The sequence below is a fragment of the Bos indicus x Bos taurus genome, chromosome 22 (assembly GCF_003369695.1).
Source record: "Bos indicus x Bos taurus breed Angus x Brahman F1 hybrid chromosome 22, Bos_hybrid_MaternalHap_v2.0, whole genome shotgun sequence".
Lineage (NCBI taxonomy): Eukaryota > Metazoa > Chordata > Mammalia > Artiodactyla > Bovidae > Bos > Bos indicus x Bos taurus.
The window spans coordinates 11,029,087-11,045,917 of NC_040097.1; the positions used below are offsets into that span (position 1 = coordinate 11,029,087).

At 56.4% G+C, this 16,831-nt stretch overlaps 1 protein-coding gene across 1 annotated transcript; it reads right to left on the reverse strand.

Annotated features, from left to right (window-relative positions):
* Positions 1–10,598: 10,598 nt before the first annotated feature.
* Positions 10,599–16,265, reverse strand: CISH (cytokine inducible SH2 containing protein). The gene is made up of 3 exons (XM_027523131.1): positions 15,893–16,265; positions 12,423–12,643; positions 10,599–12,181 (listed from the first exon to the last, which is right to left on the reverse strand). Exons 1-3 carry the CDS (start codon positions 15,910–15,912, stop codon positions 11,658–11,660), a joined length of 765 nt encoding a protein of 254 aa, XP_027378932.1. The 5' UTR covers positions 15,913–16,265; the 3' UTR covers positions 10,599–11,657.
* Between the last annotated feature and the right edge of the window lie 566 nt (positions 16,266–16,831).

Consider the following 16,831-nt stretch of genomic DNA (forward strand, 5'->3'; position numbering starts at 1 on the left):
ATGCAGGGGAGCCACATGAAGGCAGAAGTTTCCTTTCCCAGAATCAGTACTGTTGTGACTTCTTAGGAAGGTGCTCTAAAGGATTCTTGGAGTGTCATTTTTCACATTTAAATATTTAGTCCATCTAGAACATGGTGGTTGCCTCTGTGAGGTAGACATTGGACTTCATTTTTCCCCCAAATCATTCTAATATAACTTATGGGAAATTGTGCCTGGTCCATCACTAGTATCTTCTAATCTGCCTGCAACCTATTATGTAGAATATGTCACAAACACACACATAATCCATTCACAGACAATGGACTAATGAACACATGGGCATCACCATCACTGGGGATTTGACAGTCAGCACTGGCACAAAGTAAGACAAACCCAACCCACTCGTGATGACACCATTCAAGCTCCAGTGAAATGCAGGGAGGCTGCGAACCAGCCTTAGAGTTCACAGAGGGTTTGAAGGTGAATTGGAAAGGTTTCTTTCTAAAAAATAAGTAATAACTAATGAAAATTTCAAAAACTTGGGGACTTCACTGGCTGTCCAGTGGTTAAGATTCTGTGCTCCCGGTACAGGGGGCACAGGCTTAATCTCTGGTTGGGGAACTAAGATCCTGCAGGCGGCATGATGTGGCCACAAAATAAATAGTATTTCTGGGGCTCCTGTCCTTGGGCCCATGGTCAAGGGTTAACCCGAGGGGTGGGCTGGGACTAGGCAAGAAGCCCCAAGGAGAAAAATCACCAAACATATATACTCCTCACCATGATTCTGTACTGGAGGAGGGCATGGCAACCCACTCTAAGTATTCTTGCCTGAAGAATCCCCCTGAACAGAGGAGCCTGATAGGCTGCAATGACATGTTGGGGGACGTGGCTAGCAGGTGCTCAGTGCTCATTGAGAGCCAAGAGTGACTGGAGGGCTCAAGGGGAGAGCAGCTCCCTGCCCACACCTCTGTCCAGCCTTGACCAGGGAGGGGTCTCCATTCTTCTCAAGGCAAACAGGTCCTGAGTGGTTAAAAGACTGTCCCAAGGTCACCCAGCCAGAGAGGGAGGCCCTTACTTCCTTTCTGTGCCTGTCTAGACATGCCCCCCAGCACCCCTTCCCAGGCCCCTGGGGCCTGTGATAGGAACACTCATGGCCACTCCTCAGAGTGTGATTAGGTCCCAGCCCAGTCCCAGAACGGGGTCACAGCCTCCATGGCTTCCTGAGGGCCCTGCAACTTGTCCTCTTCATTTTCTTAAGTAAGGACGCCGAGGCTCCAGTGGGCCAGATGTGTGCTCAGGACTGCACTGCTGGGCACGGGCGCTAGGACCACACCAGGTGGCAGATGCTGCAGCTGAGGCCTGAACCCCAGCAAGGGGACAGATGCTGGGGGAACAGACTGGCCTGAAGGGGAGACAGGAGCCCTGGCCGGAGGTTGCCTGCTCATCAGTGAGGGACTCAGTGCTCAGGGCGCGCGCTGGGGTCCCATCTTGCTCTCCCTCCTCCCCCTCAGCCCATCACGACCCGGCTGCTCACCAGCCTGGCCAGTACTGCCACCGAGCATCGCCCAACGTCCTCCTTTGACCTGCGCCCCTCCCCTGCACGCCGCCCCTCCTCCCAGGCACACACACCCTTCCCCCATATTGCTTCCCATTGCCCACTCTGTGCCTGTCCTAGGCTGGGTGCTGGGTACTGTAAGATGTTGTACCAGACCTGGGCCTGCCCTGGCAGACTCAGTGCTGAGACAGAGGAGTCTACGGAGGCACCTGCAGTCAGGGAGGGTTTCCTGGAGGCGTGGATTCCCAGCTGTGGCCGCGGTGCCTCCTCCCCCTCACCTGGGTCACTGCCCCTCCTCTAAGCCTCTCTCCCTGGAGTGGCCAGCGGGTTCCTGGAATCGTCCCATCGCTCTTCAGTGCCGATTCCAAGAACTGCGGCTCCTGGCAGCACTTGCTCAGGATCCTTTCCTAGAACATAGGCCTCGCCCCACCCAGGCTACTGGGGTCTCAATGGGCAGCTGGCGGAGGGAATGAAGGAGGGGTGCCCTGGGTGGGGCCTCTGTAGGATCCAGACACTGGGAGGTGGGCCTCGGCTGTCAGCCCAGAGAGGGTGGCCACCCTAGCATCGGGGGAAGGAGGTCAATGTGTGTGAAGGCACTTTGACTCCAGTCAGCTGTGGGGGCGGGCTAAGCCCAGGGAGTTCAGCTCACAGCCTCCCTGCACACACAAGAGGCTCACCCATGGGGACTTGAACTTCGGCTGTGGTTGCTACACTCCACCCTCAGTCCCCGCCCCCCCCCCCCACCCCCATCCCAGGGTTCCATCTCATAAGCGCAAGGCACAAGCCTTCCTCTGGCCTCAGAGCAGGCCTTCAATCAGATAACCTCCAGAGGTACGGGCCAGGGCACAGGAGTGTCAGGTTCTGAGCAGTGAAGGGGGGATGGGCCAGGGGGAAGGACAGGACACCTGTGTTATTAATCATGTTATAATTTTACCTTGCTGGATTATGATGGAGGAAGTCACCCCATCCCGCACCCTCAGCAAGGTGGGTGGGGGTTGGGGGTGACAGCCCCCGATTCGTGGGCCAGGACAGGATCCACCTTCCCTCAAGGTCACTGGGCCTCCCCCTCTGAGGCGTGTCCTCCACCCCCGCCACCTCTGAGCTGGCGACAGGCCTGCCCACCCGCCTGGGACCTGCCAGATCACGTTGAGCAACCAGTTCCTGAGAAGCGTTGAAGGCTGTTTGGTTTAAAATTAACTCCCCCGCTCCCCCTCCCCTGCCTGCAGGCCTCCTCCGAGTTCTTGGAAGAGGCGCTCTGCTCTTTCTTCCTGGGAAGAGGCCTCTAGCCGCAGCTGCTGCAATTCTAGCAAAAACACCTCACCCAGGGTGGGGGTGGGGGGTACCCATGCCCCGCCTTCTCTGCCCTCTGTGAGGACACCCAGGGATCCTTCTGGAGCCTAGCTTGCCCCAGTGCATTCACTGACCCCAAGAGGAGAAAGGGGGTGACTGTCAAGGTGCCGAGAGCAGGTGCTGCTGCCCTAAAGCCCACACCCCCTCCCATTGGCGCCTGCTGGCTCTGAAGAGTAAAAGGGCTACAGAGACCCAATCTGGGCACCTCTGGGGTAGAGACAGTGAGTGCTGATCACATAGACGGCAAACCCAGGACTTTGGTCTACTTGAGGCATGTTTGGCTCAGAGAGAGAAAGCACTGTGCTCAGGGTCACCCAGCTTTGCCTACCTAGGCTCAGCCTGCCCACTAGATGCTGGGCTGACAGTGCTCATCCGGCAAGGATGCCTGGAGGCATGCCCTGGCAGGCACTCACACTGGGGTTAGAGCTCTTCTTGTCTCTTCCCCACACTCCTCTGCCTGCCCTGGGAACCCATCTCCTTCTGGATAAGCCTTCGTTTTCTAGTGTCTCCTTGGGCTCCATGTCTCTGGAACTTTGGAGAAAAGGAACCTGCTGTCCTACAGCTCCTCCTACCACGACCATCTACCCGAAGGAGCTGAGAAAAATAAAGGAATGTTGGCCAAGTGGAAAGGTCAACACACACACACACACACACACACACACACACACACTGATGTTGCTCAGAAGTAGGGCTGGTGGGAGTGGGAAGGGGAGAAGTGCTTCTTGGGGGAAGGGGGACAGAGAAGAAACACTTTTCAAACAAAGCTCTGCCCCAACCCAAACTGAGTGAAATCTTCACCTCTGCTGGAGGAGGTGCCCGGCTCTGGGGACAGGAAATCCCAGGCTGGCTCATGGGTGCTGGGTGTGGGGAGTCTGCCTGGGGAGCATTTGCTGGGTGGTACTCCCCTTCCAGCCACACCGTCAGAGTGTGGGTCGCCCTAATGAGGACTGTGCAGTGAAACAGTCCTAGAGGACTGCCTGGAGGAGTTGTGGCCATCCCAAGTCCCTCAGTCCTCAGAGGCCACTTCTTGCACTCTGGGCCCTGCCGGCTTCAACCAGGCTTGAGTCATGGAAGCAGCTGTCCTTCCATTGAGCAGAAAGCTTTGGCCATACCAAAAGGCTCCTCCAGCTTTGGGCCTCTCACGTCCCCTCCTGCTCATAGATGAGCATCAGCTACCACTCACCCCGTATCCCCCCACAGCCAGGCATAGCCCCGCTCCAACCACCCTGTGGCAGGGTTCTTCTACATCTCTGTCAGACAGATGGGGAAACTGAGGCTCCAAGAGATAAACCACTTGCCTGAGATCCTTAGGGTGATTTTGGAGGGGCCAAAATTTGAACTCTGCCTGAGTTCTTTCCACTTGGCTAATTTGCCTCTTCAAAGACAACCCCAGGAGACTTTCATGGGAAGCGTGGTGTGTGTGTGTGTGAGAGAGAGAGAGAGAGAAATTTAGCCAAAGAATGGTTGTTTTGAATTAGTTGTGGAAATTATGTTTTCTTCTCCCCAGGCTGGAGAGACCTGGGAAAACTCAGCCCCCAGGGGGATTCCCTAGGATGCGGTGGGTACCCAACACAGGCATGAATCAGTGCTAGAGAAGCTGAGGAAGACTTCTCAGAAAAGGAGTATTTGAGTTGGACTTGGAAGGGTGAATAAGAGTTTTCCCTGGCAGAATGAGGAAGAGGGACATTCCGGGATGAATGATATCATGGGGAGGGCTGTTTGGAGAGAAGTAGAATGGAATGGGCTGGTGGCTTGGGAAGCTACATCTTGGAGTCTGGGGTGAGGCACAGGCAAGATCTAAGGGAGCCTGTGAATATCACTAAGTGAGGAAGGTGGGCCACTATCGGGCTTGCAAGCCCCTCACTCTGGAGGTGGTGGCAGGGCTGAGGGGGCCAGTAAGGAGGCCATCAGGTCAGTGACCCATGGTGAGGCCGGATGCGGGCAAGGCAGCTGTGGGGAGCCACAGGAGAGCAGCCTGAGAAGGACCAGGGCCAGGGTAGAGGGACATGACCAGCAGGTCAGGGGGTGCATGCGGGAGTTGCGGAGGTGTGTCTAGGGGACAGTCTGGACAGTTTGTCCAGGATGAGTCCAGGTCTGGACAGGAGTCCTGACAAGGACAGAACTCCTGTTCAAGAGTTCTAGGGTGAGGGGTCAAGCCCTGGCCTGGGATTCAAAGCCCTGGGTTCCGATCCTGTGTGGCCACTTCTCTGGTGACCGTGGACAAGTCACCCTGCCTCTCTGGATATCTGGCTTACGGCTTTGAAAGGGGACCGACGCAGCTCACCTCCCTGACCTGTGACTCACCTTTGAGGGCACATACCGCTGAGGGCTGAGTGAGTAACAGGCCTAAGGGAAACCCACACACCCTGCCTCCCCCAGGTGAGGCCACGGGTAGCAGATGGCCTAGTTTCTACTGAAGTTGCTAGAAAGTTGGGCTGGTCTGGCCTCTACCCCAAGCCATGCGGACACCATGGGTCTGTTCACCATGATGGGAACCCAAGGCCTTGGTTGGCAGGTGACGCCTGAAGGTGGAGGCCTGGGCTGGCAGCGCGGCACCAAAGCTGGGGGTGGGGGGCAGTAAGGGGCTGCTTATATTTCCAGGGGGTTCCAGCCAGCTCTCCTGCAGCTCCCCTGGGGACTGCAGGGGACAGCAGCACCTGCCCAGCCCACCTCTCAAATGGGATTAAAATAAGGGACAAGGAATAGTTACAGTGACAGCTGCAGCAGCTGCCACGGTGAACCCTCTCAGCCTCTCCTCAGTATTGCCTCATAAATCCTCCTGGGTAACCCTATGTTCCCTCTGAGAGACGTGCTATCCCTCTTCCCACTTCAAAGCTGAGGAATCTTCTGAGGTTCAGTGAGGTTGAGGGACATGCCCCCCAGATCAAGTGTACAGCACATAATCCAGACTGCAGGGGAGGTTTGGGTAAAACCAGGGTGTAGGGGACACAGGAGACAGGAGTAAACCTCTGGGGACCCTCCTCCGTCTCAGGTCTCATATGTGAGAGCCCCAGCCTGCCTCAGCTTGGGAGGGCCCCCCCCCCACCCTGCAGTCGGGGTTGGGGAAGGACACCTTCCCCAGGAGAGACTGTTGAACTTATGGCAAAGCTCCCACTTGCTTTATATTAAAACTGGTCTGACAGGTTGGTGTGAAAGAGCCGCCCAGGCCTGCGCAGGTTCCACATTTCAAGGAAGAGGGCCTTTGTGAGGTTTCACAACCCTCCGGCCTCCTTGATCAGGACTTACCTGAGGCTCTCGGCCCCTCTGCTTCACCGTACATCTGTGAGGGGTGCGAGTTTCCCATCTGAGAGTGGAACCAGCCTGGCCCATGTCCCCAGCCCTATTTAGATCCATGTTCAGCCTTGATCATCCAGCAAGATTTGCTCAGTTTGCAGGTTAGAAGCTGAACCCAGGGGCAGGGGGCCTGATAATGATTGCAAGGGTGTTAATGACACTCGGTGATCGTGGGCGAAGTCTCCCAGGAAGACTTCTCATTGATTGACAAGAGAAACCTGAGTGGCCTATGGCATATCTGTCCCAGAGTTGTTCCATCAGAGTATTGTAAGTCCAAGGAGGGACACCAGATAAGATCAGTCTGTGAGCCCACCTCCCCTGGTCTGACGGAATCCTCCAGGGTGCAATCCCCAGCCCCCCTCCTCCATAATGCCCTCCTGAATCGCCCCGCCCTTGTGCCTGTCCCCAGCACCTTGTGAGTGCCAAGGCTTTGGCATGCCAGCCCCTGGGACGCAGCGCAGAGCCGCAGGTACACAAACAAGGTCTTGATTCAGGGTTTGAACCCTGCCTCTGTCCCTCACAAGCTGTGTGACCCTGAGAAAGCCACAACCTCTCTCTGAGCCATACCTCTTTTCCTGTAATGGGGACAGCCTCTATTGGTGTGCAGGGCTGCAGGGAGAACTTAATGGGCATGAACTCCCGCCCAGGATCACCTCCCCTCCCCTGGTCTCCATCACACCCCACTCAGCCATATCCCACACCTCTCAACCTCCTTTCTGGCCTCTGGCCCCCAGGCCCTCATGGGGTCATCCCCACCCAGCTGACAGGTTCACTGCTTAGAAATGAGCATCGGATCGTAGCATTTCCCTGCTGAACTCTGAAGGGGCGCTCCACCACCAGAACACCATCCGTGGGTCCCCCTGTGCCCTCTCCACCTGCCCTCTGTCTCCTCAGCCCTCCAGGAAAGCCAGCCATCTTCTGGTCTCGCTACGTTTGTTCCTGCCTCAGGGCCACTGCCCTGGAGCTCCTTCCACCTGGGATGTCCTTTCTCGACGGTATCCAGGCTCAGGGCCACCTGGCTCCAGAACCCTCCTCGACCCCCTCATCTGCAGCCGTGTCCCCCCACCCCCAGAGCACTCTCTTCCCTGCCCCCTGCTCTGCTTTCACTTCACTCTCAGAGCTCGGCCCGAGTGTCCGCTTGTGCCCTTGTCTGTTGTCTCTCGCCCACCAGCCCATGAAGCCCACGAGGATGGGGAGTGTGTCCATCTTATTCCCTGCTGTGTCCTCAGGGCCCAGATGGAGTCCAGCCCAGTTGGTGCCCAGAGAGCATGTGTGCTGGCAAAGGACTGGGTTGGTAAAGGCTTACTATCAGTTACTGTGTGTATGTCGTGTGGGTTCCTGTGTGCCCACCAGTCAGTTCCCCTCTTCCTCCCTGACCAGTGCCAGTAGGCGTGTCCCTTTCACCAGCCCAGAACCGCCCAGGGGTGACTGCAGTCACCAGAGGATATTTAGCATCTGTTAGGCTGGCTCTCTGACCCAAGTCAGAGGGGCCTGATGACATGCCCTCCACTGATCCTGTTCTAAGCAGGCATCACTCACTCACTTGATAGGGAAATGTGAGAATGAGATTGAAGCTGACTGGGACTTCCCTGGAGGTCCACTGGTTAAGATTCATGCTTCCAATGCAAGGGCTGTGTTCGATCCCTGGTTGGGAACTAAGATACCATGTGCCATATAATGTGGCTAAAAACAAAAAAAAATTGAAGCAGAAAACTCTCAGGGGTCAGAGGTAGCTGGTAGCCCCTTTTCGGGCAAGAGCCAGACCCTGATTTGGGCTGAGGCAAGGGGGAAGGGGATAGGACCCTGTTGGCCAGGCCAGTAGCTCTAGAGACCTTAGCAAGCAGGGACACAAGGGGATAAAACCAGCATTCAAGAACAGCTCACCTGAAAGCCACCCCCACCCCAGCTGCCCATCCTTGCCACCTCACGTAGCAGTGCATGGGCAAGGGGGCAGTTGGGAGCCCACAGCCTTAGCTCTGCTCTGTGCCTCGTCCCCTCAGCTGCCCCCGTGCCCCTTCTGGGCTTGTCTCCTCTTCTGTGGAGTATGGGTGATATTTTGTTGTTTAGTCGCCTAGTTGTGTTCAGCACTTTGTGACCCCATGGACTGTAGCCTGCCAGGCTCCTCTGTCCATGGGCTTCTCTAGGCAAGAATACTGGAGTGGGTTGCCATTTCATTCTCCAGGGGCTCTTCCCCACCCAGGGATTGAAGCTAGGTTTCCTGGATCGGCAGGCAGATTCTTTACCGCTGAGCCACCAGGGTAATGTCTAGGCCCACTCTAAGCCATTCAGCGTTGTAGTGAGCACTGCATAAGGTACAAAGCCCTGTGTGTTTCCAGCACCCTGTGGACACCTTGACGCCTCCCCTCTGTGGACAGTGAAGGGCGTCCTTCCACTCCAGCACTGTCTGGGACAGGAAGAGCCTGCCTTTGCCCCTCTGTGTCCACTGCCTACTCACTGGATGACTCAGATCCGGGGGTGGAGCAGACACAGGGGTCATCTCAGGCATTCTGGGAGTCACAAAGGGGCTGGGATCTAGGCTGAAGCAATGAGAAACCACAGACATCCCTGGCAGGGCCATGGTGCCCTGGACGAGGTGTGTTGCCGGGCCCTGCAGCCAGCAGTGGAAAAGGTGCCAGGCGGGACGCGTGGACCTGGTAAAGATAGCCCTCACCCACTTCTTGCTCACTCTCACCCAACAGCAGCTCCATTCTTTGCCACGCCTCTCTCTGTACCCCCAGGGTTCTACACCTCCAGAGTTCTTGATTTTTATCCTGTCCTGCCTCATCCTTGTCATCAACATCACTCCTCACAACTTCCTGTCTTCAATCTGCTGACATTTGCCTCTTTGCATCTGCAACTTTTAGTTGTCTAATGGCTAAGAAAATAGAAAGGTTAGAACTATTTCTGAAATGAGGGCTGAAAGGCCATGAGTGAGTTTCAGAGGTACTTTCCTGTGAGGGAGTCAATGGTGTAGAAAGTTTCAGGACAGAGTAGGATTCCAGGTGCTGAAGTGCTCCAAAGGCAGACCATCAGATAATGGAGTGTTTTCATTTTACTTGCTTTTTCACCTACTTCTGGTACGCAGGACCCTGACTGAAAGAGTCCCCAAACCCCAGTCAGCCTAGGACAGAACCCCATCAGACCCATCCCAGGCCAGACCCTGTGGCCAGCCACTATCCCCAAGTCAACTGTTCTACCCTGCTCCACAGAATGACCTTCCCTAGGCCTCCTTGTGATCAGGAATATAAGCTCCCCGGTCATGCCCTGGTGCCTTTGCAGGCCCTGTACCTTCTCCTTGGGATGATCCAGCCTGACTTCTCTGTTAAGCCTCGTCATCTCAAAAGACGCTGCCCCCGGGAGTGGTCCACAGCTCCCATACCCCTGGTATTCCACCTGCATTTAGTTGGCATCTCCTGTTCACACATCTTTCAGGTCTGATGCTCCTCTGCTAACCTCCCCGACCTGGCACTGGGCAGTGACCCTGCAGGCAGTCCCACTAGTGCCCTGCATCCCACCCTCCAAGGGGAAAAGAGGGAATGAGTGGACAAGGGCTTCTCCCTACCCCTTCCACTATAAAACTAACATTATGGTATCTGGTCCCATCACTTCACGGCAAATAGAAGGTGAAAAGGTGGAAGTAGTGACAGATTTCCTCTTCTTGAGCTCTAAAATCACTGCAGATGGTGACTGCAGCCATGAAATTATAAGACAATTGCTTCTTGGCAGGAAAGCTATGACAAACCTAGACAGTGTGTTAAAAAGCAAAGACATCATGTTGATGACAGTAGTCATATAGTCCAGGCTATGGTCTTTCCATTAGTCATATATGGATGTGAGAGCTGGAGAGTAAAGAAAGCAAAGCACAGAAGAATTGAGGCTTTCGAGCTGTGGTGCTGGAGAAGACTCTTGGGAGTCCCTCAGAAAGCAAGAGGATCAAACCGGTCAATCTTAAATGAAATCAACTCTGAATACTCTTTGGAAGGGCTGATGCTGAAGCTGAATAGAATAAATAAATAAATACTTTGGCCACATGATGCAAACAGCCCTGACTCACTGGAAAAGACCCCGATGCTGGGAAAGACTGAAGGCAGGAGGAGAAGAGGATGACAGAGGATGAGATGGTGGGATGGCATCACTGACTCAGTGAGCATGAACTTGGACAAACTCTGGGAGATGGTGAGGGACAGGGAAGCCTGGTGTGCTGCAATCCATGGGGTCATGAAGAGTCGGACACGATTTGGTGACTGAACAACAACAATAACAACCCTCTCCACTCTTCACTGGGTGCCCTAGCAGGGCCGGCTCAGCCACACAGGTCTCTGGGCCTCTGCTGACCCAGATGTAAAGTGGGGGATACTGACAGTAAGATCGAAGGGGACAGACGGTATACGACTCAAAAAAGGCCCCTCTGAGGGCTCCATACATGAAAGGTACAATTTTATTGTCATTACAGAAAAAGCAGTGAAAATAAAAAGACTACTAAACTGTTTTAAGTAGTAATTATTTTATAAAGTCTCGTCAGATATGGAGTTTCGTTCCCTCTCTTGTGTGAACGCACTTTTCTGGGCAGGAAGCAGACCCAGCAGAGCTGGAGCAGTGGCCCCCCAACGACCATGCTGCTCCCTGACCCGGCCCCCAACTCGTGCAGGGCCTGTGCCCCGGCGAGACCAGCTCTGTGCAGATAGGGCTTGGCCCTGGAAGGGCTGAGTGGCAGGCTCTGCTGGGTGCTAACATGTTGGCTCCATGTTCTTGTTTATTCACCCATACTCCCAAAACAGGGCTGGAGGCCAAGGAGAAGGACTCCTTCTCTGGTGGATGGGTTAGTGCCAGTACATGCAGGACCACCTTGGGTCCAGCAGCGCATCTCAGGGTGAGAGGAACCAGAGAAGCTGGGGCCAGTCTGGGGCCTCTGGAGTGCTCAGGGCAGAGAGGAGGGGTCGGCTCACCCCGAGACCAACCCAGGGAGAATAAATAAATAAATACTATATAACTGTGCTGTCCCCTAGTTTGGTCTGTGCCCCCGCCCGGGGACTGTCACCATCAACCTCGGTTCCTCTGGCTGATATACCCCCGAGACAGAGGCTGGCTAGCTGGAAGGAAGGGGCCCGCCCCACCCTGTGGATGGAGCAACCAGGGTCGGCCAAGTCTACGCAGTTCAGGAGTCCGCAGCAGGTGAGTGGGGGACTGGGCCCAGCCCACACGGCTGAGATAAGGTCCTGCCAGTGCCCTCTCTTTTGACACATATGGCCCACCACAACGGAGTTGCGGGGGAGCGGGGGGCGCTGACCTCCAAGTCGTGTGAAACTTCCCCTGACCCCTCACCCCCAGCCTTGTTCCTGCAGACCGTTCCTGGTCTAGCTGCCAGATGCTCACGGGCACCAGGATGACTGGAGGAGGGGTCATGGGAGCCCAAGTCCAGCTGGGGCCCATGTCCCCTCCAGGGTCCAGCTGGGTGAGGCCAGGCGGCTACTCGGCCGGGTCAGAGCTGGAAGGGGTATTGTCGGAGGTAGTCAGCCATGCGCCGGGGAAGCGGCAGGCAGTCCACGTCGACCACCAGGCGGTTGATGACCAGGCGGCACAGGTGCTGCAGGCTCCGGGTGCTGCTCCTGCGCACAAAGGGCTGTACCAGTTTCAGGTGAACGGCCGTGGCGGGCAGGGCTGGGTCACCGGGCGCATCTTCCTTCGGGGTGGGCAGGGCCGGGGTGGTGGCAAGGTCGGGACTGTCACTCCGGGTGTCTGCAGCACAGGAGGCCACGTAGTGCTGGACCAGGCTCACCACATCTGGGAAGGCCAGGATGCGAGGCCTGGACAGGCAGTTGGAGTCCAGGCGGAAGCTGGAGTCGGCGTACTCAATGCGCACGTTGGTGGGCCCGCGGGTGGTCTTGACGGACAGTGTGAACAGGTAGCTGGGGTGGGTGCTGTCACGTACCAGGAAGGTGCCCTCTGGCATCTTCTGAAGGTGTTGCCGGGCCTCACTGGCCGTAATGGAACCCCAGTACCAGCCTAGGCAAGTGGACAGGAAAGGAACCAACTGGTCACAGTGGAAAGTAGCTGGGTGCACCAACCCAGGGCATGGCAGGGCTCAGCCTCTTCTCATCACCCCTCCCTGGGGAAGGCTGGGGACCTTCCCTCCCGTCAGACTCTTCTGGCCAGAGGCTTGCCTCTCAAATTAGACTCAACAGGCAGAGCTAATCTTCCCCCGTCAGACTTCCCAGGACAATTCCTCCTCCCTCCTCAGACTCACCAGATTCCCGAAGGTAGGAGAAGGTCTTGGCTATGCACAGCAGGTCCTCCTCGGGGTCCACCACCTTGGGCTCCCTCTCTGGCTGGGCTGGGGACTCCTCTACTGCCTCCTCCAGGAAGGCGCCAGCAGACAAAGGCTGCATAACTTGCTGGGGCAGCTCCAGGGACTGGGCCCACAGGGGCCGCTGCCCAATCTGCTCCACGGCCAGCAAAGGACAAAGTCTAGAAGGAGGTGCATGGGCAGTGAGTGGAGGCCCTGTGCTCTCTCCATTTCCAGGGATCCCCTCTGCCCTAGACTGGCTACGTGGCCTCTGGCCAGTCTATCTCACTGTGAGCCCCAGTTTCCCCTCTGCTCACTCATGAGACCAGTACTCCACCTCCCGCTTGTCAGCACAAAAGGCCCCCTTGATGGCCTCCCCCACATATAAACCCTCTTCTGAAAGAGACTTTCCCACTCTCCTGCATTTATCAAAGAGCAATTATAGTTGGAGCCAGTATCCATGGGGAGATGGTTCCAGGAGATGGAACCTGTGGATGCTTGAGTCCCTTATATGAATGGTGCAGTACAATGAATACATGGGCTCTCTGTATCCCCAGGTTTCACATCTGCAGGGACAAAGGGCCATCTGTAATCTCTTCTATTTTGTACCAACCAAATCCATAGATCACTCCCTGTAGGCATCTCTAGTTCACAGTGGGCAGTTGGGGTTCCCACCACATAGATAGGATCCAGTGCAAAGAGGCCCCACAATGGTGCCCTCCTGGCAGAGGTGGCTGATTAAATACACGGTCCTGGTTGAGCCAAGGGATGGGTCACATGCTACCTCCCCATGGACAACAGTGTCTGGCAGAGGGACCTTGGTCTACACTGGCCAGGCCTTAGAGGCTAGAATTATCTCCCTGAACAGGTCAGACTCTCATCCTGTTCTCTCCTCCTCCCAGCTGAGGGTCTGGGGTACACAGTGGCCTCTAAAGGCACTTAAGTCCCACCTCCCATAAATATGAGCTCCCACCAAAGGGCAGGGTACTCATCCCACATTCCAGATCCCACTCTGACAGGCCTGCCCTACCAGACACCGTGATCTTAAGCAAACACTGCTCTTCACTAGAGGTCCACTTCCCCACTGCCCCAGTGAGGGGTCATCCCAGCCCAGACACTGAGGGGTTGGGCCACACCATATTCTCAGATGACTAGAATTGGGTTGCTGAACTGGCCCCAGTCTGAGTAGTAGCTTCTCTTTAAGAGAAGCCCACCCAGTGCAGTGATCCTGGGGGTTCTTGGGAGTGAGAGGCATGGCCCTGGTTCCTGTGGAAGAGGCTGCCATTCCTCTCCCACTCGTCACAAAAGAAATCCTCGGATCTCAGTTCTGGGTCTGGTTCTCTTCCAGGCCTCAAGACATCAGGATCACGTAACCTTGGGCCCTGCCCTAAAGGAGTGCTCATAACCCAAAGTCATAAAGAAGCAAAGGATGTTACAGGGGAGTCAGGGTCAGCCTGCTCCTGAGCTGAGTCTCAGGCCAGAGGAAGGAGAAGCAGCAAAGGCACAGCAGGCCGAGATGACGACATCGGGAAACACTGCCAGGTATTGTTTACACGGCAGGAAGAGGTAGGCAGGAGCCGGCGGCAGGAGCCAGGGAGAGGAACCAGCTCTGATGTAAGTTATAGGTGACTCTAGAAGATGTTAACAAATCAGGGGGCCGGCAACTGCTCATGAGAAGAAGGGGCCATAAGACCCTGGCACACCATAGCCTGGTGACACTTCTTCACCCCAACTCTGGCTACACTGTGGGAGCTCTGGACTCCCTCTAGAAGAGCTGGAGGCTGAGATCCAAGCAACTGGCTGAGGGCCTCCCTACTGGGACCCAGAGCTCAGCTCAGGCCAGGGGCCTTCTAGGACTATAGGAGGTGGTTAGCCAGTCAGACTGGATAGAGTCTCTGGGGGTGGCCATGTCCAAACAGCTTAGCATATGTGGGTGTAGAGACCTCTAGGGATGATGATATGATATCTGGATGTGTGAGTGGCTGTATTGGTCACCACAAGGTCTTGGTGAGTGACTATATACATCTGGGGAGGGGTGTGTCCACAGCTGTGTTATTGTGTCATGGTGGTGGTGGCTGTGGTGCTCCAGGCGTAGGTGGCCAGTATGTGAGGGTGCCTGCAGTGCAGCCAGCCTGTGCATTCTGTTTGGGGACATAAACTAGTAAAGCAAACTCAACCCTGAGCAGGTAGCCCTCAGCAAAGCTGACACCCCAAACCTACAGTTGGGAATTCCTGCTCCCTGGCTCAGGAGAGCACTAGCTGGTCTTGCTCCCTGACAAGAGCACTGGCCTGATGCACTGATATTCCAAGGGGGCCTTCAGCTGGAGCAAAGTGAGAGACTGTGGGACCCTAGAATTGGCTGGGGTCCTGTGAACAAAGGCAGAAGCATGGGGGAAGGTGTTTGGGAGTCCCAAAGTGCAGAGAGGAGCAAGGGAGATTCTGGAGATGCTCAGGGAGAAACTGAAGCACGTACAGTCTTCCTGGCACCTCCAGGTGCTGGAAACAGGACTGCTCAGAGCTGGGGGGCACTTCAGCCTTGCCCCACCTTCCACCCTTCCTCACTTGGTACGATACCAGTTTTGATAACAGCAGTCACTGGGCCACCTAATTCTCTCTGGCTGTGGAGCACCCACTCACATCTCCTTTCACTCACCCTGGAGCTTCTGAGCTCCTGTCAGATGAGTTCGGAGAGCATCAGACCCTTGGTTGAAGGGGACGCTGAGGTTCTGGCCAGAAGGAATGTGTTAAGAATGCTCAGCTGAAGCCAAGACTGTCTTATAAGCCCGCCCCCCGCCCCCCCCCCCCCCCACCGCCCTGCAAGTTTTTGGGAAACTTGGAGAAGGGAGGCAGGAGCCAAGGCACTTCTCACAGTGGGATCCCATATTGGACTGAGAGTAGGGATGAGGCCATTGTGAGGGGGTGCCTCAGACAGGACTGGGTCAAACCTAGTATCTTCCAAGAGCTGCTTATTTAGCAGGTGCCAACCTGGGTAGAAGTAAGGATCTCAGATTGGTTTCCCAAGAAGAGCCTAACTGCGAGCCTGAGGCAGGAGAGTGGATGGCAGGACAGAAAGGGGCAAGGGCTAGCCCATGGTCACAGTAGGTTATTGGGCCGGCAGGCCAGGGTAGAGCGCTCCCGATCCAGAACGGCTGGGCAAGTGAGCCACGTCTGGGAGGAGGCGCTGCCTGAAGCGCCCACCTTCTCCAGCCAGAACCCAAGCTTAGCCCACCCGGTGTTTCTCCTGTCGCTAGCTGACCCCCAGTTTCCGTACCCACAGTGCCAGTAGAGGTGGTGACGATGTTGTCACCTTTCTTTGTTATCACACTCCCGAGGTCTTTCTCCGACCCTCTTAATACTCGGTGGCTAGCACGAGGCCAGTTCTCCGCCGCGTCCCGGCGCGGAGCTGGGTTGGGGCAGAGAGCCGCGCTTACCCCTGAACGCAGAGGACCATGTCCCGGCAGCGGCAGCTGTTGCTCCGGAGCTGAGGCTCGGCCTGACGGCGGCGGCTGGAATGAGCCAGTGGGCGCGGATCGCGCTCGCAGGGCAGGCTCCCGGGGTGCACAGGCGGCGGGCCGGGACTGAGAGGTGGCGTCGCGGACGCGCCGGGAGGGCGCGGGGGGCGGGCCTGGAGGACAGGGCGGGGCGAACAGCCTAATCTTTTGTCCTCTGTGTCCCAGCCCTTCCCGGAAGCGACGTCTTCCTAGAACCGCCGGCTGTGCGGTCGGGCGGCGAGGGGTGCGGGTGGGGGGCGTCGGCTCCCCTAGTCTGGAGCCGAGGGCAGCTAAAGGAAACACCTTTGACAGATTTCCAAGAACTTTCCAGGAAAATGGGGCGGGGCCCTGCGCGCCGACCAGTCGCAGTGCAGGAGGTGGGGCCGAGTGGTCAGGGAGGGCCAATTAGAGCTCTTGGATTCGAGGCTGACGTAAGCCAAGGGGGTTGGGCGTGACCTAGAGACCAACCGGTGAAAACCAAGTTGAATGGGCTAGGGAGAGGCCGTTGCTCTACCTACCTGAGCTCAGATTTCCTTCGGGGCACTCCGCTTCGTTAGCGACAGGCCCGCTTATCTCTGAATAGGACCGGTGGCAGCACGAGGGCGTGGCAACGGGTCTGTCCGCCCAGCTAATGGCTCCTCCAAGGCGGTGTGCTGGTGTGCAGGCGCCCCCTATGGGCTGCACTTGGACCCCTGGACCCTGTGCGGGTGGCATGGGTTGTAGTTTGGGGAGAAACATTAGGGGAGAAAAGGGGTTCAGAGGGAGTATCCAGATCCGAGCAGGTTCACGGATGGCCTGCAGCCACTGCAGCCAATAGGATCCAGGCGAGAAGGTTTCCGCTGGGAGTTGGGGAAGAAGGCGCCATCCAAACCTTTGCAC

Coding starts and splice junctions, on each gene's coding strand:
- CISH (XM_027523131.1), bottom strand. CDS start 15,912: ATGGTCCTCTGCGTTCAGGG. Junction 12,644..15,892: donor ATGGTCCTCTGCGTTCAGGG/GTAAGCGCGGCT, acceptor ACCTCCTTCTAG/ACTTTGTCCTTTGCTGGCCG. Junction 12,182..12,422: donor CTCCTACCTTCGGGAATCTG/GTGAGTCTGAGG, acceptor CCACTTGCCTAG/GCTGGTACTGGGGTTCCATT.